The 23,779-nt window shown below is 40.9% G+C and overlaps 1 protein-coding gene across 1 annotated transcript in view; it reads left to right on the forward strand.

The window, feature by feature from the left end:
- LOC115082173 (contactin-associated protein-like 4) overlaps positions 1–23,779 on the forward strand; it is an 84,891-nt gene that overhangs the window by 3,842 nt on the left and 57,270 nt on the right. Inside the window, exons 3-5 of the mRNA XM_029586425.1 lie at positions 5,531–5,804; positions 14,634–14,861; positions 23,367–23,500. Of these exons, the coding sequence (XP_029442285.1) occupies positions 5,531–5,804; positions 14,634–14,861; positions 23,367–23,500 (636 nt within the window). The remainder of the gene's footprint in view (positions 1–5,530; positions 5,805–14,633; positions 14,862–23,366; positions 23,501–23,779) is intronic.

The raw sequence follows: 23,779 nt of genomic DNA on the forward strand, positions 1-23,779 counted from the left end.
ATTTGAAACAAATTAAGTTAAAGAAGACGATGCTTTCACCAACTTATCCAGTTAACTCAGCTCTTCTCAGTTACAACCTCACCCTGCCTACCACTTAGCTGGCTAACTAGCAGGATAAATAGTTATCTGGTTAAGTGGTAGCTGCTGATCTCAGAGAGCTATTCAGCCACTGCCACTTAGTCAGATAAATCAAAACATATTCAGCTAAGTGACTCTGAATATGGCCATTTGTAATTTTAACCTATGTAATTAGAAAATATTTCTAGCTATCGTTTCCTCATTCCAAGTAAGCAATAACTATATACAAGACTTTTAGTTGTATTCTTAAATAGGAAGGTTACAACACCAGCCAGCGATTCTGTGCCCCACAGTGATATATATGACCTTGTCTCTGTGGGTGTAATTATGAGTGAGAAACTGTACAGCATCTCTGGAAAGACACCTGATGAAAATGGAAAGTCACTGTTGCCACAGGAAGAGAATTGAGGGCATACTGTGATACAGGTCTTTTGAGTACAGTCAAAGTTGTTTTTGTCAATGGTTTTGCATGGTTATGACAGGTTAGCATAGAATATTTGCATTTGTTGGAGAGAAGGTACTGATGCTCTCTGTATGAGCAATGTTATTTTACATTATGTTATGAACTGATGTCCAGTAAGCACATGATTAAATTTCAAGATGTGTAACAGATGATGTTTAGGATTCAGGTGCAGGAACCTGGATCATGTTTTATTCTGTTCCACAGAGGGAAGGGAAAGCATGGAAAATGTAAACCTATTCTTCAGTGGGCATAAATTGTGCTCATACACTTACAAGCACATTTTTTATAATCTAAGATGGGCGCACATATGTGCGTGTTCATTGACCTGCGCCCAGCAACACAGTCATTTTATAACATTTATGTGTATATGTGTGCATGCTATAAAATAACCTAAAATTGCATTCATGTGTGCTCAATTTTAATGGAAATTTTGCAAGGAACACATGCCGAAGCCACTGCTACTTTTCCCAGTTTCTTTCTCAGTTTGCCAAGTTAACGGATTCGTTTTCCAAACCCTCCTAGTTTAATATCACTTCTTTCCCATTAGCCCAAATCCTGAAAAACCCCGCTGACTTTCTTAGATTTTTTTGTTTAATGACTTACATATCTTCCATAGCAAAAGTAAAGTTATGTGGAATGGTACCCCGGTGTGCACCAGTGCGCATAAGTATTTACGTGCTCATCCCTTGGCAAGGCACACACAAATAAAAAGTGAAGAAAAGGGCGTGAAGTGGGCATGCAGCGAGAGATATACGTGTACACAGGCAGCTTATAAAATCCGCTCGGTGCGCGCCAGTCTGTTTTGTGCATGTAGCTCCCAGTTTTGGCATGCCGGACTTTTAAAATTGACCTATGAAAGCATATGCACACAAATGTTAGTTTTGCCCCAACACTGCCCTCAAGGATGCTACTACTCGGTTCACACAACAATACTCCCAAAACTAGGATGTTCACATGCTTTTGCACACACAGAGCCCCAGTGAATTTTTTAAAGCCATATATAAATATAAAACCAGGTTTAATGTATGTAAATAGCTTTGAAAAGTATCCCAACAATGCCAAAATATCTCTCATAGGAATTAATGATCTGTGTCACTGCAGCAATACTCTGACCCTAACTTAAACATGGCTAGAGCAGCTGTAAATATGTTAGTTCTAAGGTATGCTGAAGGTAAGTAGAAGGTGTACATGTATTTGGATGAATGGGTACCTCACAGTGGAGTAGATAGCATTAATGGAGTCTTTATAGTGACTCCTCCTCCTGCAAGCAATAAATAACTTTTTCCAGCTGTGATAAACATGTTCTTTAACAGGCTGAAATGAACTGAACTGAAAGTGTTTCTGTTCACATCCCTAATACATTTTATAAATGGCATGCTAATGCATATTATGGTCTCAGTATTAATGTGGATGTGAATGTAAAAATGGGTAATGCCCACACTAGCTGCCATGAAATCCATCATATTAACTAGCCCAAAGTAAAAGGGCCAAGTAGTAGAAGTCATTTCATCCCCCTTTTCCCATCAAGAACATCCATATTCAGAAGAGCAATCAAGTTCCCTAAGTGCAGCTTCAGTAACTCTCAAAAGCATCAGGCAGCAAGACAACCCCCAACCCACAGTTTCCAGTAGCCAAAACCCACCTTGATCCTCTGGGTATTGTGGTTATCATTCTAGAGGCTCCCCTCTTCCATCTTCCCTGGCAAGAAAGAGGCTAGAGTTCTCCTGGTGGCACCACTGCAGTTGTCAAATGGTTTCTCTAGGAGCATTTCAGTAAGCGGTGGCCTGAATGGTGTTAATTATGTCATATAGCACAAACAAGATTTGTAAAAGCAAATAGTTTACTAAACATGATAAAATATAGTAAAAGAATCTGCAAAGACAAGCAGCATCACAGGAAACATTACATAGATCAATAAAAGTAAATAGTATTGCAGTAACAAAGATAGCAATAAAGATTTTACACAAAGATATCTCCCTTACAAGTCTCAACGTATCTGTGAAGAAATTGAGAGACAATAGGCCTAGAGATCTCCCTAAATGAGATTGCAAGTGGCACTTTCTCTCTATCTGATAATCTAAAGACACTGACGTTTCCTTATATTCTCATTTTCTGGCTCTAGTTCAGCTTTTGCAAAGCCACTTGGTCTAATTAGAACTCACAGCTTCAACAAGATTTATATCTCATCTATAGCTTGTTAGAGACATCCTGTGCATGCATCCCAAAAGTTTAAGCACTGACATTATCAGTTTGAAAAGCAGATGTCCCTTGTTCTTATCTTAGGCTTAGATTTATCAATCTGCAGTAAATATCACATGTGATAGGAAAAGGGGTATGTTAATAGCCTATTTATCACCATGTGTGTTATACTGCAAAGTGCATTAACATTTGCACTAATACCTACATAACTGCATTTTCCTATCTATAAAGTGCTTATTTTATGAGAGAGAGACTGAGACTGTCTACCAGGCTCTTCTAGTAGTTAACTATTTATATCTCTATAGGAGGCCCACCTAGTAACTTGAGGTGAGGTTTAGGTAGTAGTGTAGAGGTTAGGGGTCACTTTTACATGTAGAGTGAGATGTAAGAACAGAACAGTGCACTCTTGTGAAGGTTTAATGTCCTTTGGAGTGAGGAAACTCACACAACGATGAGTAACATCAACTAGTTTGAGAGAATATTGTACAAATCTCATCGTTGTGTGAGTTTCCTCACTCCAAAGGACATCATTAGCCATTAGCAATGGTTACATGGAATTGACTTAGTTTTTGGGTACTTGCCAGGTTCTTATGGCCTGGATTGGCCACTGTTGGAAACAGGATGCTGGGCTTGATGGACCCTTGGTCTGACCCAGTATGGCATTTTCTTATGTTCTTATGTTCTTATGTACAAGAGTGTACTGTTCTGTTCGTACATCTCACTTTGCATGTAAAAGTGGCCCCTAAACCCTACACTACTACCTAAACCTCACCTCGAGTTACTAGGTGGGCCTCCTATAGTAGCATAAATAGCTGCTTACTATGGCGCCACCCAGAGGCACTTTCTCTCTCTTTCTCTTTTTCTCTCCCTCACTCCTTCCCTAGCCTAAAAATGCCCAAAATGGAATTTGTCAAAAAATTGCAATTGCATTATGGGCATAATTCATGAGATCACACAGCTTAACACAATTGAAAAAGGTGCAGTTATTTTTGGTATTAAAACTGTGCAATATCATGCATTATGGGTTCACAAAGCCAGCCCACTTTTGTGGAAATCCCTCCCCTTTTAAAAATGTGCATCGCACAATGCGTTATGGTGCTTACTGAATGCTTTAAGGTATTTTTCACATGCAAAAATGCCTTAACGCATGTGAAAACACCATAATATGAGTTGATAAATGACCCTGTTAGCTTGTTACTATTTATTTATTTATTTATTTATTTAAAACTTTTATATACCGATGTTCCTGTATAGGATACATATTGCACTGGTTTACATGAAACTGAACTGTCGCCGGATGGCGGATACAATGAAACATGGGTATAATGAACATGCGGAAACAATAAAACATGTGAAACATTAGAAACATTAGAAATACACTATCATAAAATGTTGTAATGATAATAATGATAAAATGATAATATAATAACATACTATTAAAAATAATAACTTTAATAATAAGATGGAAATGAAGGCCTATGCCTGGTGAGATATGCCTTATTACTGAGATATGCTTTGTTACTAAGAAACTAGAGAAGAAAAAAAATGTATAAAGTAATATTGTGTATAAAAATCTCTTACTCTAAGCTGTGCAATATATATTGATCCATATTTATTAGTTTATTGATTTATTATTGATTAGTGATTACTTTGTTCCACTATTATTATCCCACCTGTGCTTCACAAAGTCTTCTGGAAAACTAAAATAATTCCTTATTTGCTGCTTGCTACAACTTCATGCCTACCACCCCTGCCAATAAAGATGAGGTGATCATCCAGAATGATAAGCATTCATTCTGAATGGGTGGAAGATGAATCAAGGGGTTCAGCCACTAAAGGTGGTGTCTTGAGGGGGGCAGGGTCCATCTGTCTAATGATGCTGTGAGAAGCATGTACATACAAACAGGCTAATTTTAAAATGAGCGTGCGTGCACCCGTAAGTGCACATGTTGGTGTGCGAACAGACATACTCTTTAATTTTAAATCATGTGTACCCTTGCTCATGTGTGTGATTTAAAATGTACCTACTAAATGTAAGTATGCTCCTAATTTTAAGAGATTACTCTAGCAAACCTACTTCACGTATGTTCTCTAAGACTTTGCCAGCTTTAATGCATGAATATTAACATATTAATATTAATATTTATGAATATAAACATACGAGGATATTCCCAGTTTTTCCAATTAGTTCACCAGTTTGCCCAGTTAATATTGAGGTCTTCCAGATCCTTCTAGTCTTCATCCTGCATGCCCCCTGTTTGACCAGTCCCCTCACCCTGCACTGTAAGCCCTAAAACTCAAGATCTACAGATTTGCTCTTCATCAAGAGCAGCAGTAAAGTTACGTGGCTAACAAGCCAATGTGCACCGTGGTCTTGGTTTTAAAATATAGAGTTATGCACGGAAGTGTTTGCCCCGCCCCAGAATACCCATGCCCTGACCCTTTTCCTTCCCCTTATTTTTGGTGCACACACAAGCAATTTGCAGCTTTTTAAAATACACTTTTCTCGCCTGAGGACCACATACTCGTCTGGTCATAGGCAGTATTTCACATTCTTAAGTATTATTGAAAGACCCTTATAAACTTCCCTTTTGGATCTCTTTGCAGCAAAGGACAATATTATAAAGAGAATAAACTGGAATTAAAGTCATCATTAATGAATATATCTTTAAAAAAATTGTAATCAACTTATACTTTTAAAATAATCCAATTCAATTGTGCATTCAAAAATTCCATCTAAAAAAAATTATGAGTTCTATCATGGTTCCCTGAGATTGCATGTCCTAAAAGTCTTTTTTAACTTTCATTTATTTCCAATTTTTAGGTGGTACAGCCTCCAGGCAGAAAGGCTTCCTAGGTTGTATTCGCTCTTTAAAGTTAAATGGGATAGCCATTGATTTGGAAGAAAGAGCAAAAATCACACCAGGTGTTGCACCAGGTTGTCCTGGGCACTGCAGCAGCTATGGGAGCCTGTGCCACAATGAAGGAAAATGTCAAGAGAAATACAATGGATTCTCCTGTGACTGCAGTTCCTCTGCTTATACTGGACCATTTTGTAAGAAAGGTAAGTAAAGCACATCTGAGAAAGTGGTACATTTCTGAAAAAAAAAAATAGAGGTGCTACTGATAGGTCCATATCCAGTTACTGTATCTGGGTAACTTTGTCACAGTAAACCATGGCCATACCCCCCCCCCCCCCTTTGCCAAACTATCTAAGCAAATAGAGGTGGGCCAAGCAATAGGGATGTGAATCGTTTTTTGACGATTTAAAATATCGTCCGATATATTTTAAATCGTCAAAAATCGTTAGAAGCGCGATACAATAGGAATTTCCCCGATTTATCGTCAAAAATTGTAAATCGGGGGAAGGGGGAGGGCGGAAAACCGGCACACTAAAACAACCCTAAAACCCATCCCGACCCTTTAAAATAAATCTCCCACCCTCCCGAACCCCCCCAAAATGCCTTAAATTACCTGGGGTCCAGAGCGGGGGTCCCGGTGTGATCTTTTACTCTCGGGCCTGCGGTGCGTCGTAGAAATGGCGCCGGCCATTTTGTTTTTTGTAGAAATGGCCGGCATTCCCGGACCCCCGCTGGCCAAAAGGCCAGCGGGGGTCCGGGAATGACCTCCTGCAGTCGAATCGTGTTGCTGTACGGCCGGCGCCATTTTGCGCAAAATGGCGCCGGCCGTACGGCAAAACGATTCGAGTGCAGGAGGTCACTCCCGGACCCCCGCTGGACTTTTGGCAAGTCTTGTGGGGGTCAGGAGGCCCCCCCAAGCTGGCCAAAAGTCCCTGGGGGTCCAGCGGAGGTCCGGGAGCGATCTCCTACGCTCCTGATGTCGGGGGACAAAAAACAAAATGGCGGCAGCGCTACCTTTGCCCTGTCATATGACAGGGCAAAGGTAGGGCAAAGGTAGCGCCGGCGCCATTTTGCTACCTTTGCCCTGTCATATGACAGGGCAAATGACAGCCGGCACCATTTCTACAACGCACCGCAGGCCCGAGAGTAAAAGATCACACCGGGACCCCCGCACTGGACCCCAGGTAATTTAAGGCATTTTGGGGGGGTTCGGGAGGGTGGGGGATTTATTTTAAAGGGTCGGGGTGGGTTTTAGGGATGTTTTAGTGTGCCGGTTTTCCCGCCCTCCCCCCGATTTACGATTTACAAGATATTTACAAAAACCGCGACGATCCGATTCCCTCCCCCCCCCCCCAGCCGAAATCGATCGTTAAGACGATCGATCACACAATTCACGTCTCTACTAAGCAATGCCCCCTCCCAATCCCAGTCAAAATGAAATTATAGCTGGTTGAAGGTGAATGTTGAAGGCTTCATGTCAGAGCTCCAGTCACATATATTTAGAGCACGGAAGGAGGTAGGAGACTGTACTCCTCCCACTCTAGATTTCAGAGCCTGTTGGGGTTCTTGAGAGGGGATGAAAGTTTAGGTGTATGGATTTGGAGCATGAAGAGGGCCACTTGGTGCACTATAATTTTATTTTTATTGGGATGGGGAAGTAAGGGCTGATTCTCACATGGAATGACGGTAGATAAATATCCCAAATAAATAAATAAGTAAGGGGTGCTCAGTCTGGTATTTTTTATTGATTGGGGGGGGGGGGAGTGGGAGGATTGGCTGCTGCTCCGCCAATTGTTTTGTTTTTTATGGTTTTTTTGTTTTTTACTTATCCAGCTAACTTTAGGACGGCTCTCCACCAGTTCTAAAGTTTTCCAGATAAGTTAGCTGGATATCGCTGAATATAGGCGTTGTCTGGCTAACTTAGGCAAAGAAGTTCTATCCATCCTGGGGTGCCTCCAGTTTATCTGGCTAAATTTTGTGTGGCTTAAGACTTATGGCCTGATTCACTAAGGCTTTTTTTTTCCCATTCTGTGTCTAGAGGAAAACAGTTTAGTGAATCAGGCCCTTAGTTAGATAAATCAGAGGTGCTGTCCGCACCAACCTGTGGTTTGTGTAGCTCAGTCCTGAACTTACTTAGATAAACCTTCTGAAAATTGCCCCTGAGGGTTTCTGAAAGAATCTTCAATACATTTTCATTCCATGAAACTGTTTTGAAATAAAGATCGTGAGATAAAATATACATTCCCTGTATTCAGTATTTTTTTTGTCTCACTGATTCTTATTCATGTTGTAGTCTTTGCTTTTATGTCAAGCTCTAGTGGTTAGTTTTGTTGAACCTTACCATGCATTTCCTATGGATTTCCCTAAAGGGCTATGTTCTAATTGTTCTCTATCCATTTTTTTTTAATTTAAAATGAGAATTCATTAAAACCAAGAACTAATTTTCTTATGTAAATACTTAAAAATGAGTTAAATTGACCAGCTAAAATTATTTCTGATATTGGATCCCATTTCCCAGATAGCAATCTGGCAATAGTAGGCTTTAGTCAGAAAGGCCTGGGTATCCTGAACTTGTCACCAATTAGATCCCTGTGGCCAGATGCAGATTTTTAGGGAACTAATTGGGTAAATATTGCAGTTTAATTCTATTTTGCCATATTTATTTTAACAAAATTTTAAATAAGAAAAGAAAAACTAAGTAAAAGAATACATTGTATTACTTTTTAGCATAATGGGCCTGTACTGATAGAGTTTAACCTGCAGTAGTTGAAAGATGGTCAGCAATTTCAAATAATTAGTTCAAATGTAATTAGTTCTGAATGTAATGTCATTTGAAGAAGACTATCTTGCAAAGTATCAGAATGTACTTTTGAGAGATGCATGAACTGTTTGTTGATTTTTTTGTGGGCAAACTAGCTTTACAAAAAAACATGAGCATATTACTCCAATTCTCATATCACTACATTGACTCCCAATAAAATACCGAATAGAATACAAAGTACTAACAATTCTGCACAGACTAATCATAGGACAACAATCCAACTGGATAAGAAAAACTATTGAACTCCATGCTCCAAAATGAGACCTACGCTCAACAAATAAAGGCCTCCTCAAAATCCCTCATGCCAGAACTACACAACTAAACACAACCCGTGAGAGAGCCATATCCATCGTTAGCCCCACACTATGGAATGGTCTCCCAATCGAATTAAGAACTCAACCCAACATAAAAACCTTCAAAAAAGAACTGAAAACCTGGCTTTTTACCAAAGCCTACTTAAACTCACGCTGTCAACTGCACAACCAGACACCTACACAGCTCACCATAAAGAAACATCCTTCCATCTCATGAACAACAAAATATCTACTACCATTTAAAGCTTTATTTAACTAATCTCAAGTATATCTAACCACATCATAATTGTAAACCACATCATAGTTGTATCTTGATCCTGGAAAGCCTGTATTTATACATCCCAGTTACATACCTACCCAATTTCCTGATCCTGTTACCCTTCCCTATCTTCCTTTGAGCATGCTGTATTAACTAACACACAAATCCTGAAATTGTCAACCATTGTGTTGGCAATCCGTTGTGATGATGTTTAACTAACACATTTCCTGATAACTGTAAACTGTTATAATGGCAAAACCAAATGATGGTATACAAAACATGATAAATAAATAAATAAAAAATAAATTTATTGATGCTTCAAATTAATTCTGCTTACTTCTAAAAACAAAATTCAACATAGACCTTCTCAAATTGGTAGATCTGCATTGGAGTTTGAATAGATTAGCCCATTCCAACAGGTCTACTGTAAACAGATTTGATGTGTATTTCCCTAATTCAGTAAATCTGTGGTTATTAATATGCATTGAATTTGTTAGAGTTTATCCAAATGTTCTTAGTGAATCGAAGACATTCTGAATATTATGTCAAAGTTGAACCAGGTTGAAATTTGTTGGTTTGAGTTTCACCTCAGATTTCTGTGCATATCTTAAGAATATAAGAACATGCCATACTGGGTCAGACCAAGGGTCCATCAAGCCCAGCATCCTATTTCCAACAGTGGCCAATCCAGGCCATAAGAACCTGGCAAGTAGGGATGTGAATCGGGCTTCGGACGATTGAAAATATCGTCGATATTTTCAAAATCGTCATAAATCGGGGGCTCCGCCGAAACGATAGGAAAGCCCCACGATATTGATTGTGGGGGTTCTCTTATCGTTTTGGGGGAGGGCGGGAAAAACGGCACACAAAATTAACCCCTAAATCCACCCCGATCCTTTAAAACTAATCCCTTTGCTTCCCCCACCCTCCCAACCCCCCAAAAAACATTTTACAGGTACCTGGTGGTCCAGTGGGGGTCCCGGGAGTAATCTGCTGCTCCCAGGCTGTCGGCTGCCACTAATCAAAATGGCGCCGATGGCCCTTTGCCCTTACCATGTGACAGGGTATCCGTGCCATTGGCTGGCCCCTGTCATATGGTAGGAGCACTGGATGGCCCGCACCATTTTTAAAGATGGCGCTGGCCATCCAGTGCTCCCTCCATGTGACAGGGGCCGGAGTTTCCCTCTTTTAGCCCTTTTAAAGGGCCAAAAGAGGAGTTTCCCTCTTTTGGCCCTTTAAAAGACTGGGTAATCCGCGAGCGTGCATCTAGGGGCGACCACGATGCTGCAGAGGATGCCGAGCCCCGCTGTGAGGAGCAGTGCAAGGTCGAAAGCCCTGAAGGGCCTGGAGGCGCCGTGGGATGCCATGGGCTGGCTGCAGCTATGAGGGAGGGCGGACCAGGCCTCGTGGAGGGAGCCTGATGTGAGCAGGCCCAGTCATGGCACCAGCGCGGCCAGGACGCGCAACACTTCTCCTCCAAGACCTTATCCAATCCTTTTTTAAACAGAGCTACACTAACTGCACTAACCACATCCTCTGGCAACAAATTCCAGAGCTTAATTGTGCGTTGAGTGAAAAAGAACTTTCTCCGATTAGTTTTAAATGTGCCACATGCTAACTTCATGGAGTGTCCCCTAGTCCTTTTATCCGAAAGAGTAAATAACTGATTCACATTTACCCATTCTAGACCTCTCATGATTTTAAACACCTCTATCATATCCCCCCTCAGCCTAACCTCTTTAGTCTTTCCTCATAGGGGAGCTGTTCCATTCCCTTTATCATTTTGGTTGCCCTTCTCTGTACCTTCTCCATTGCAACTATATCTTTTTTGAGATGCGGCGACCAGAATTGTACACAGTAACTATATCTTTTTTGAGATGTGGTGATCAGAATTGTACACAGTACAATCTTATCTCTGTATGGGCTTTTTAAATTTAGGAGGTCATTTACTAAGCTGTAGTAACAAAACAGTACATGGTCATCACTATTTCCTTGCTTTATTTGGCTGTTACCATGAGGTATTCACTGTTACTGCTTTGTACTTTCTGTTACTATGTGGAATTTGAATGTCATGTAATTTTGTTTTGCTAATTTTATGCAATTCCCTTAATCAGAAAACCATACGCAAATCATGCAAATGAAGGCCACGTTCAGATTCCCACAGTAAAATTATGCATGTTGTTAACCCAAATGTTGTGCAAAGCTGAAAAAATAGCTACACCTCTGGAGTTGAAGCTGTTTGGAATTTAGCCCCAAATATCACACAAAAACTTCCAATTTTGTGTGTTATTTTTTCCAAATTCCCTAGACATGCTTACTTAGCTCTGGACCTATAAAAAAATCTCTTTCTGTATGGCTAAGCTTCCTTTTGGCAAAATGTTTGGCCAGAATAGTTGGTTTTGTACACTGGATATTTTAGGCTGCTAATCAGCAGTGGCAAGATGGAAGGAAGGCAAAGATATCCCTGATGCAGGATCCCATGAAGTGGACAGACCAGCAGCAAGTGCAGGTGGGTAGCAGGGGAAAGTCAATATTTCATCCCTGCAACACATTGCTAGGTCTTTCAGAGGAGAAGGTGATCATGAGGTACTGCTAAATCTTTGTGGACATAGCAACTTAATATGAAGAGCTCAAAGCTGAGCTTGAACCAGTCACAGCCAGGTCAATGTCATACCAGTTTTGTGAAACTCCCGAGTTCCCTCCATTTCATGGCTTCTGGCTCCGTACAAACTACAGTCAGTGTTGTAAGAGGAATATCCTGGTACTTGCACCAGTTGCTAAAAACCATGCACAGTTCACGTTAATGCTTATATCAGCATCCCTACACAGAGGCAAACATGGCAAGACCTAATGAGGGATACCTATGCCATGGTACAGTTTCCCTGTATCCTAGGGGCAATTGACTGCACCCATATAGCCATCATCCCACCCTGTCAGAAAGAAGAGTCTTACTGAAACTGGAAGCTATTCCACTCCTTCAGGGTGCAAGTGGTATGCAATGTACATATGCACAGTTTTGATGTGGTTCCTAGGTATCTGGTAGCCACCCATGATGCCTACATCCTGTAACAATCAATACTTTAAGCGCACTTTGAGGATGGGAGGTATGGTGATGGCTTGCTACTTGGTAAATACATTGCAAGCTTCTTTCATTCAAATCTCTGTTCACTGACTTTCCAAATGGGACCCTGGAGCAAGGGATAGGGGGAAGGGTAGAAACTATCTCTATATTTTATTTGTATTTGGATGCAGGGAGATTTGGGGACACGTAGCAGGCTCAGCCAGTAGAGCCAATCCGTTGGACCTCGGGTGGAAGGGAGGTGGAGGGCTGGTTAGTGTTGCGCTCGGGGGTGGACCCTTGTCCTGGGGCAGGGATGGAATGGCTCCTGAAAGGAACAGGAGGTAACTGCCCCAGGGCGTGGAGCACTGGAGGAGACAGAGGCTAGGAAGAGCTTCACCACTGGAAGCCCGAGATCCCCCCGGGAGGAGCCCGTAGGGACATGGGCCACTTGGACTTAGGTGGGCCTCGCAGGGTCTCCGGGAGAATGGAAGATCATCCCAAGATTCTAAAAGGGGTACCAGCAACAGTGAATTCAACCCGTAATGGCATCATGATAGGCAAAGTGGCACCAAAATTGGCATCAGCAACCTAAGATACCATGATGGGGACATAAAGCAGAAAATGCATCAGGAAAAACACTAAGTCAGGCACTGATAAAAGGGCCAAGCAGCTCAAAGAGTGGCTTCAAGACATCAAAGCAATGTGAGAGGTGCAAATCAGCTCCCCAGACTAGCAAGAACAATTCAAGGTGTAAGGTCTGGGGTACAACAGCAAGACACAATGGCAAGGAAAACTCCAAGGTATAAGATGCAATGCTGAGTAGCACAATGAACCCTAAGTTATATCATTGAGGAGTATAGCAGCAGCAAGGCAGAGTAGCATGGTAGATGCCAGTCATTCTTTTGAAGTACATTGCCAATTGTCCAATTCAGAATATGAAAATGATCTTTGATAAGAATAATTTTATTGAAATATGCCTTTATTTACTTCCCATGCTTGAACCTGAGCTAGCTGCTGGGTGGAATTTTGATTTTCTTGTGAAATGGGCTTTCTGAAGTAGATGGTTATCACATGTAGGACATCTCTATGGTTTCTTTAATGAATGTAGCATGGTTTTCCTGGAAAGTGGCGAAGGTTGTTTATTTAGAAACCTTTCTCCATATTCTTTTGCCGAGCTCAGTCTGTTCCATTTACTGATTTTCTGGTTTTGTATGAAATCTCTCTCACTATTCTGGAATCAAATTCAGAAAATCAAAATGGTTAATCTTGAGCAACTCTTCTGTTGTGCATGAATGAGGGCTTTTTTGGACAAACCACCCCATTATAATCAACCATGTAATAGGGTGGGAGAACCAAACTGAGACAGTGGAGAGGTTGGAGAAAAGGAAGAACTTTAGAACAGATGTCATGCTGTGGTAGTGAAACTTGTATTTTTTATTTTTTATTTTTACTTTTTCCATTTTTTTTTTCTGGGGACCTAATACCCTAAATAAGAATAAATGAAGTGTAGGAAGAACTCACAGGGCTCCAAAAGAGGTCAACAGTAATATTATGACAGGTTGGCATGTGCCAGCAAGTTTCCCATGATGATATTAGGATCATGGCAGATAGGCATTTGCCAAAAAGTCCCCCATGGTAGAATTAGGGGCATGGTAGGTAGGCAAGCATTTGCCAACCAGTCCCTTATACTTGAATTAGGAACATGGCAGATAGGCATGTACTAGCACAGTGATGGCGAACTCCAGTCCTCAAGTGCCACAACAGACCAAGTTTTCAGGATATCCACAATGAATATGCATGAGATATTTTTGCATACAATGGAGGCAGTGCATGCAAATATTTTTCATGCATATTCATTGTAGATATCCTGGCCTATTTGTAGCATTCAAGGACTGGAGTTCTCTATCACTATGCTAGTAAATCTCCCATGTTAGTATTAGGGATATGGCAGCTAGACATGAGGCAGCAAGTCCATTATGGTGGTACTAGGGGTTTTGCAGCTGATTGTCAAGCATCAGACAGGCATGACAATGACTACAGATGGAATGCACACTTTGCACAGTATCTCAGACATGTTTAGTCTTTAAGATTAGTGTTCCTGGATCTGCAGAGCAATGATAGGTTGGATTAGACAAATGCTTAACTGTGATACATTGTCTCCTTGACAACATGTGCTGTCAAGCTCTGACAAGGTATACGTGACTCACTAGGCTGGTTGCTAATAGCTGTACCATAAAAATACCTAATTGAATCTATATACCCCTTGGAATCCTGCCAGGTACTTGTGACCTGTCTTGGCCACTGTTGGAAAGATGATACTGGGCTTGATGAACCTTTGGACTGACCCAGTATGGCAAGTCTTATGTTCATATGCATCTGTTATTTTCTAAAGTCTTTTTTGGCCATAGAAATGAATGGGGGGAAAAACAAATTAAAAGAATAGGATTTGTTTAATTTGAGGGGCCTTCTAAAATTGTTTCAAAGAACCCTGAAACAAAAGAATTAGACCTATTTTCTGTTATAAATATTACTTTAAACTTCTGAGGAGATAACCTAAGTAATTGCATATGATTTCAGAAGTATCTGCACATTTTGGAGCTGGAGCCTCAGTACTGTACAGCTTTCAAGACAACTATGCCATAGCTAAAAATGCCTCCAGTTCCCATCCATCTTCGTTCTATGCTGACACAATGATTACCAGAGAAGTCATCACATTCAGCTTTCGGACAACGCAGACCCCCAGCCAGCTATTGTTCGTAAACTCCTTCTACATGGAGTATCTCTCAGTTATTCTCTCCAAAAATGGTATGTAACAAATGTGGGGAAAGTATTTTTCACATAAATAAGAGTTGATTTAAATGACCTGTGTGAAAGAGTCTTTGCTATGGGAAAATGGATATATGTTTATTTTTATTTCTCCTACAAGTTCGCAATGTCAGCAATGGAATATATAAATCAATATTTAACATATTCTAAATATCCCAGCTTTAATTTTCCATAGTATAGTTTGTATTGAACTTTCTCCTCTATGCATTTGAAAGTACATCTAAAGAAGGTACTTAACTTTGTTGCTTTAAACCTCTGTAACACTTATTTCACTAGAAACTAGTTACACTAGTTGTAATTGAGTAATAACATTCCATTGCGGTTTTCAAAAGAATTAGCTGAAAAAGCTAAAATAAAGAATCAGCTGAAAAAGTAAGGACTAAAAGATTAAAGTTGAATTTTAAAAGCCTGATGCCTGCATTAATTAGGGGATGAGTGAATATGTCAGGCTCACACACACCGAGCAGATTTTAAAAGCAGTGTGTATTCTGTAACATGCACATCTCGGAAGTTTTCAAAAGGGGGCGGGGAATGGGTGTGGTCTCAGGTGGGCAGGGGCATTTCCGGGCATAAACCAGAGATGTGTGCATAAGTACTTACACAATCTGATGTACGCCGAGGTCCCCCTCCACTTAACTTTACTTCTGCTATGGAGGATGTGTAAGTTAAAAAATAAAGACAAATAGGAAGATCTGTGGGGTTTTAAGGGTCGGAGCTAACTGGGGGAGCTTTGAGGACCTATATCATGACTCGGCAAACTGGGGACAAACAGGTAAAACTGGGAAAAGTCTCAGCTTGCACCCCTTTTAAAATCCCCCAGTTTACATGGTAGTGGCAGCTTTTGTGCACACTTACGTGTGCCTACATAAAGGGGTAGATTTTATAAATTACGCATGCGCGTTCTTTTGTTCGCAAACCAGGCGCAAACAAAAGTCCACTGGATTTTATAAGATATGCGCGTAGCCGCGCTTATCTTATAAAATCCGGGGTCAGCGCGCGCAAGGGGGTGCACATTTGTGCGCCTTGCGCGTGCTGAGCCCAGCGTGCTGCACGTTCCCTCTGAGGCCGCTCCAAAATCGGAGTGGCCTCAGAGGGAACTTTCCTTTCACCCCCCAGCACTTTCCCCTCCCTTCCCCTACCTAACCCACCCCCCCCCCAGCCCTATCTAACCCCCCCCCCCACCTTTATTCGAAAAGTTACACTCCCCGACTGCCCCTTTTTGCAAGCCCCAGGACTTATGCACTTCCCGGGGCTTGCGCACGCCGCTGAGCCTATGCAAAATAGGCTTGGCGCATGGAGGGTTTTTTTTTTAAGGGTTACACGCTTAACTTAACTGCGTAACCCTTTTAAAATCCGGCCAAAAGTTTGGTGAATGTGTGCATGCAGCCAGGCTATTTTAATAAAATGCTGTGTCCCTGGGGGTGGGCCGACGTACATGCACCGACGTGTACCTGCGCTCCAGTTTGAAAGTTACCGGTATCCAAAAGGTATAAAGAGTCTCAGAAAGAGGAGGAGGAGGAGGGGAAGAATATCTAGAAAAGATAGGGAAAGCAGGAACAATAATCAGGACAGCAAAAGCATGAGGCAGAGAAAAAATAAGTAGTGCAGGAAAGCAAGTTAGCATGACTATTCAGATAGGTTGTTGAAAAGAAGAAATTTAGAGATGGCTTAATGCCATAATGCCATTAGGAGTGCTGATTTATTAAGCTGCTTATCAGTAGGTGCAGAATGGGAGAAAAGCCTTAGTAAATCAGGCTATGATAGAAGAAAAAGACAAATGTGTGGAGGGAAACTTGGGTGCCAATGTATTAAGCTACGCATATTTTTACAGCCAGGGGCCTACGCATGCTAATTCAGTAGAAGAAAATAATGCATACTCATTAAAGCCAGTAAGTCCTCTGATAAAGGCTATCGGGAATATTTAACTTACAGTTTAAAAATCACTTGCCAAAAAACAGTTTTTAAGTGAGTTTTGAAATGGCTGATGTTTTATTTATAGTGTTCATACATTTCTACTAATATCCTCTAAAATCAAATGTTTTTGGTCACAGTCAAAAATTATATATTCTGAATTGTTTTTGATAAGTTTGATAGCTGTAAACTTCTCAGGACTTCTCATAGGATCCATGCCTCCCCTGCCCCCCCCCCCCCAAAAAAAAAAAAACAAAAAAACAACAACTATGCCTAAGGATAGGTACCCATTTCCCCAAAGTTTAACAGTTTCCAAAGAGCCAGTGAATTTCCACTAAATAGATTCTTAACTAGCATCATACACTACTTTTTCAACTCCTACTGCTTAACAAGGCTTAGATCACTAATCAGTTGGGTAGGGGTTATGGATCACATCCATACAGACCTAAAGGTCACACTCTTGTGTCTACTTATAGATTATGTATAATAAGTCTTATGTTTTAAATAAAAAAATCAACAACATTTAACAGTTTCCCAGCTCATGATGTTGGGTGTCATGTATAGGTGAGAGTGTACTTTTTCACTTGGCCAAAGGTGCCAAATTGCCTGCCTACAGCTCTGCTCAAGTTTGTTTTTCAGATAACTTGACTCATTCCCTTGCATGAGCCTGAAAATCAAGGTCACAATTTTAAATTTAACACAAACACTTACTGTAAGGCAGTGTAGCATTCACAGCAAGAGCATTGATGAAATTTGCCTAGAGCATTGTACCACCAACTGAACTGCTAACTATGTTGATTATCGGACAATTTGTATACTCCTATATTTTTAAGTTCTTTCTTCTGTACGTGGTACTAGCAAAACTGGAAGTGGACGAGGCAATAAAAACAGATGAGATACGTTCTAGGATATTTTGGGATTTCAGAAAGGTTTTGGTTGCTAAATTGACAATTCAGTGCTTTTTTGAATTACACAAGACTCACCCTGAGTAGAGTCAGGAGTAACAGTAGAAAATATTTTGTCACCTAAAGAGAGATGAAAGTGAGATATAACTTCCCAGGGCTGATTGTGAAAGTCAAAACAAAAAAAAAAGAATTCAAGAAAGCAAAGTGTGAGATAAGAGAAGATCTGAGAGTTGTTTAGAAATGATGAGAAAGCAAGGGATCAACTGTGGTCTAGGACACTTCAAAAGAAAACAAATCAGGTAGACTTAATGGTCCTTTCAGTCCTCATCTGTAGTTATATTCAGAGCTGCTACAGAGTCAGGAATAGTTTCAGAGCACAAGAGGAAGGCAAATATTATCAACCTTAATTCAAACTTTCTCCAGGCTGACCCCACTCCTTGAGTAAACTAGCAGGAAGACCTTCCAGGCCAAGCACCCAGGTGAAGAAGAGATCATCCACTTTCACCTCCCAGACTGAATAAATGGCACTTTTTTAACACATTACAGTGTTAAGGCTTTTTAGCAACTAGACTCCAAAATGGTAAACACCCTTTACTAATTTTTGGCCCTTAGTGTTCTAACTGAGGCCAAGAAATCTAGAACAGATAATTTATGCAGCTAAATTTGACAAGGTAAGTTATTCTGGATATTAGAGCAGGATAAATGTTCTGTTGAATATTCCTGACTATTTATCCAGCTACCTTTATCCAGATAGCATTTAAGCCTAATCCGCTAACATCTGAATACTGGTAGGTTTTTAATTTCTGGCCTTGTGTGACCAGATAACTTTAGTCTTAATCAGCTATATTCAAAAACTATAGCCGGTTAAGTGGCATTGCAGTACTAAAAAAAAAAAAAAAAAAGCTTACTTCATGGGTTTAGCAGCTTGAATGACACCACCTTTCCATCCTCCCCACCAAAGCTATGTTAACCGGCCCTACCGGGCCACACAACCCCACCACTCCAAAACCCTCTAAAGATTCACGAAACTCAGCGATCGAGACCTGGTACACAGGAGGTCTAAGCTACATGTTTCCAGCATTGCTCCCATAGCAATGCAAAAAGCACTGGGCATGGATCTTTGTCAGTGCATACCACGATTTGGGCTGAAGAATTGCAAAGCTAAAGGGATTGGGAGGATGGGAGATTTAGGATTGGGATGGGAGTTTGGGGGAGATAGGAGGGAGAGGGAGGGAAGCCCAAGGATGGGCATTTTAAACTTATAGCTGTGGAACAGGGGAGTGAGTAGGGAGGGTGCAGACCAGCACAAGGCCACTTCAGTTTTTAATTTATTTAATCCTTTTAGAAGGGTTTGGCAGGGTGGGGATGCTCTGACCAGTAGGGTCATTTGCCATAACTTGAGTATCTGTGTGTGTGAGTGTTGTGATTTGGGCTATTAGGCCCGTGAAGTAGGGTTGCTTTTTTTTTTTAGTACTGCAGGTCCTCTTAACTGACTATATTTTTGGAATATTTACGGATAAGGCTAAATGTATCCAGCCACACGAGGACAATTAACTTTAGACCTGATCTCAAGTAAATTTTGAGATAACCTATATTTGGAGTTAGCCAGATAAGTAATTCTGCAAACTTAACCCCACCCCAGAACGCCTCCAACATGCCCAGTTCTTATTTGGCTAAATCTTAGCTGGATGATCATTAATACTTCTAACTTTTAGCTGAACAAGCAAGGGGAATATTCATAATTTGTCTTACAGTTTGATAACTTGTGAGTTATCTTGCTAAGTGGCTTTGAATATTGACCTCAATAAAATGACTTTTTTTTTTCTTTTTCAGTCTTGTACTTTTATTGCAAGCACTGCTTCCCCTCTCTTTTCTTACAACAGCAATCAATATTATGGTGCAGAATGTGTGGCACTTCTAAAGATTCCGCCTTTTGCTAGCAATTTCAGGGCCTGATTCACTAAGGCTTTTCTCCCATTCTGTGTCTATAGGAAAAATGCTGACAGGCACATTTTGAAAGCCCTGTGCACACCAAAGCCGGGACACATGTGCACCAGTTGGGCTGGCACGTGCTGAGCAGATTTTATAAGCCGCCTATGTATGCACATATCTCCCGCTATGGGTAAAAGACAAAAGTTTTGTAAAAGGGATGGGGCGGAGGCATGGATTTGTTGTGGCGGAAGGAGATGTGCGTGTAAATACGTATGTGCACAGGCGTGCACGAGGGTCCTCTTCCATGTAACTTTACTACTGCTGTGGATGGCATGTAAACAAAAATGAAATCTAGGCTAGTCAGCGGGGTTTTAAGGGTTGGGTCTAACAGGGGGAAAAGGAGGCTAATAAATTAGGGTGGTTTGGAAGCCCTAGCCCTAAACTGGATGAACTGGGAACGAACTGGGAAGGCTAGCCTAGGCATCGGTGTGCGTCCCTTATAAAATTCCCCCACTCATGCAGTAGAGGCGGCATTTGCGCGCACATGCGCATGTCCATTTAAAATTGTGTGGCCATCTATAACATGCGAGCATATATACGTGCATATGTTATAAAATGGACGTGTCTCCAGACGCGAACTGGCAAACATGCATACATATGCCCCCACGTGGCTGTTTCAAAGTTACCATCTTAGTGAATCAGGCCCTTAGAGATTCTTTCTAGCTTAAACGTTGATCAAGATTGGGATATTTTTTCTATTTATTTATTTATTTATTTATTTACTAGAAATCTTATATTCTGTATACTCCATATATGTACAGTGTGGAATACAGAGTCAATATACACAATAATCCAAAAAATCTCAGCTGTAAATCACATTCTTGAGTTCTTAAAGCTTGCTGAATGCTGATATAATTTAATTTTAGTATATCATGTCCATTAATGCTGTAAGAGATTATAATTGCGTGTTCTCAGCATTTGATTTTCATTCATAGAATGTTTCTGTGTGCTCTAACTAAAATGTGGAACTCTTATTTATGATAGCTTTAGGTCAGTTGAAAGACATTTGTTGATTGCCGTTTCTCATATTAAAAAAAAAAAGAAGAATATCTCTTCTTGAACAAGGTTGTACATAATTGTTTTTCCTTCCTAGTTGCAAAATGTTGTTCTAGCTCCCTGTCTCAGCAATTATTAGCCTGCCTTGGCTGTAGCCATGGAAATATGAAAAAATGTAGTTCAAATGCTTTATTTTATTAAATATTTTAAATCACTTGCATCTTTAAAAGGTTAATTTTCAAAGGGACTTCTGCAGTAAAGTAGTTTTGCCCACAGAAATAGTCCTTTAGCAAATCGTGCAACTGATATGCACATAAAATTGTGCACATACACACTGAATGCGTGTTCTTTTAGGTGATTAAGGGAGAGGCATTTTAGGAGTTGGAGTCTTGATGGGACTTAAAAAACTATGAGGTGAATTTTCAAAATGATAGACATAAAAATTAGCATATAAGCGCATAAATAGCCTCTACTCATGCATTCCATACACGTATTTTCATTTTTGCATGCACATATATGTGCATAAAAAAGTAGCAATAAAGAGGCATTTGGGAGTGGGCCAGCATTTAGATGCATAAGTTGTTATATTAAAAGACACTCAGGTACATTTTCTAACTTACTTGCATGATTTTATACCTGTTAATTATTTAGTGTAAGTGATATTAAAAGTGACTGGGTGGGAAGACTGAGTGAAATGGAGGGAGTTAAGACTGAAGAATCAGAAGGGTCTCAATAATCTGAAGAAGGACTGGGTAATTTGCTTGACTATTTGGCAAAACATGATGTGTGCATGTTTTAAAATACACCAATATGCACAAGCAATTCCTACTTTATTTTCGTGCAGAAAATATACACGCACATATTTTCAAAATAGGTAGGAAAAGTACACACATTCAAAGCATTGATATGCGTTGTATCAATACATTTTATGTATTCAGACACAAGCATACATACGCATGTATGTTGCAGGGTAAAAATATGTGTATTTTATAATTCACACGTATCTGATAAGCGCAGGTTATAAAATACTGTTGTAAATCTGTATGTGACCATATATTTGCATATATACTTCTGTGCACTGTTGTTTGAAAGTTATCCTCCCTGAAGTTAATATTCAGCGCCCCTTATCTGGATAATTAGGAACTTATCTGGCTAAGTGGATGCTGCAGAATATCCAATCTCATTGAGTAACAACTTATCTGGCTAAGAGGTTAGCCGGATAAGTGATGGGCAAGATATGAATGTTCTGGGAAGCAGCTACATATCTAGCTAACTTATTTCCAGATTCACTAACGGGCAGATTTTAAAAACCCTACGCGTGCCGAGCCTATTTTGCATAGGCACGGTGAAGTGCGCAAAGCTCCGGGACAAGCGTATGTCCCGGAACTTGAAAAAAGGGACGGGGAATGGGTGGTCTGAGGCGGGGTGGGGGCGTGGTCAGAGGCCTCTGTAGGGCCGTTAGGCCAGGGATCGCATGCCGGCACTCGGCCGGCGTGCGCAACCTACGCCTGCCCAGAGGCAGGCACAACTTGTAAAACAAAGGTTAGGGGGGGTTTAGGTAGGGCTGGGGGGTGGGTTAGGTAGGGGAGGGGAAGGGAGGGGAAGGTGGGAGAGGGCGGAAGGAAAGGTCTCTCTGAGGGGCCTCGGAGGGAACGGGGAAAGCCATCAGGGCTCCCCTAGGGCTTGGTGCACGCAAGGTGCACTAGTGTGCATTCCCTTGCGTGCGCCAACCTTGTGTTTTATAACATGCGCGCGGCTGCGCACGCATGTTATAAAATTGGTCGTACATTTGTGAGCGCCGGGTTGCGCGCACAAATGTACGCCCGCGCAAACGTCTTAAAATCCGGCCCTAAGACTTTTCTCCCATTAGTGTCTATGGAAAATACCTTGATGAAGCAGGCCCTTAGCCGGATAAGTAGAGATATTCAAATTTATCCATTTAAGTTGACCGGATAAGTTAGACCTAAAGCTAGTCAGATAAGACTTATTTAGCTAACTAGCAATTTATTCAGGGATATTCAGTGGCAAAGCCGTGCTGTGAATATCCCTTGTAAGGTAGCTGGATAACTCTTATGTGGCTAACATACTTAGGGGGTTATTTTATAAAGGTTTATCGCACGCGATAAGGCCCTAACGCACGAGATAAACCCCTATCATAGGCAAAAAGGGCCTTTTCGCCTGCGATAGGATGTAAATGACCGGGAGGGGAAGAGTCGGGGTGGGGAGGGAAGGAGTCAGGGAGGGGGAGGTGTTGACCATGGCACTGCTGCCGGTGATAATGTGAGGAACATTCTGGCTGGTGAATAGCACCACCTTTCGCAGGCCTGGCCCCTTTTTCACAGGATTCATCATTCTGTGAGGAATGATGTGAGGAATTATGAACCTTGCCCTTAGCTGTTCATCTTTGAATATCTCATGTTCAATTTCTCTGAGCAAAAATATGAACACCAAATAGCAGGTGCAATTGTATGAATGCAGTTTTCCCATGAGCATTTTCAAAGCGGATTAAACCTTTGAAAATTGATGTAATTTATGTTCATATTTTCTGGCTACAATATACAATTTTTCCCATTTAAGGCATAAATTCATTTTAATTAACCCAAAAGAAAAGTGTACATAGTTTAGTCTTATACTAGTGCACATTTCTGAAACTAAAATTCCCTTTTGTTGTTCACTTCAGGAAGTTTACAGATCAGGTACAAGCTGGATAGCCACCAGGATCCTGAGATCTTTAGCATCAATTTCAGAAATCTAGCTGATGGACAACTTCATCATGTGAAGGTGATCAGGGAAGAAGAAATAATTTTTGTGGAGGTAATGTACTCATCCAAGCAGCACAATAATTTTCACCAGTGACAGAAAGCAGCAAAAAATATACTCAATCCCAAACCTGAACTCTGTTTCTTCAAGGAGACACATGGAAATATAGTGGATTCTGTCTCAACAACGTAAGTTTTGGCTGAAACATTTTGATTGTCACCTACACAAAATGGGGCGGATTTTAAAAGGGTTATGCGTGTATATTATGCGCGTAACCCCGAAAACCCGCTCCTGCATGCGTCGAGCCTATTTTGCATAGGCCCAACTTTGCGC

Source organism: Rhinatrema bivittatum, unplaced genomic scaffold (assembly GCF_901001135.1).
Source record: "Rhinatrema bivittatum unplaced genomic scaffold, aRhiBiv1.1, whole genome shotgun sequence".
Taxonomy (NCBI): domain Eukaryota; kingdom Metazoa; phylum Chordata; class Amphibia; order Gymnophiona; family Rhinatrematidae; genus Rhinatrema; species Rhinatrema bivittatum.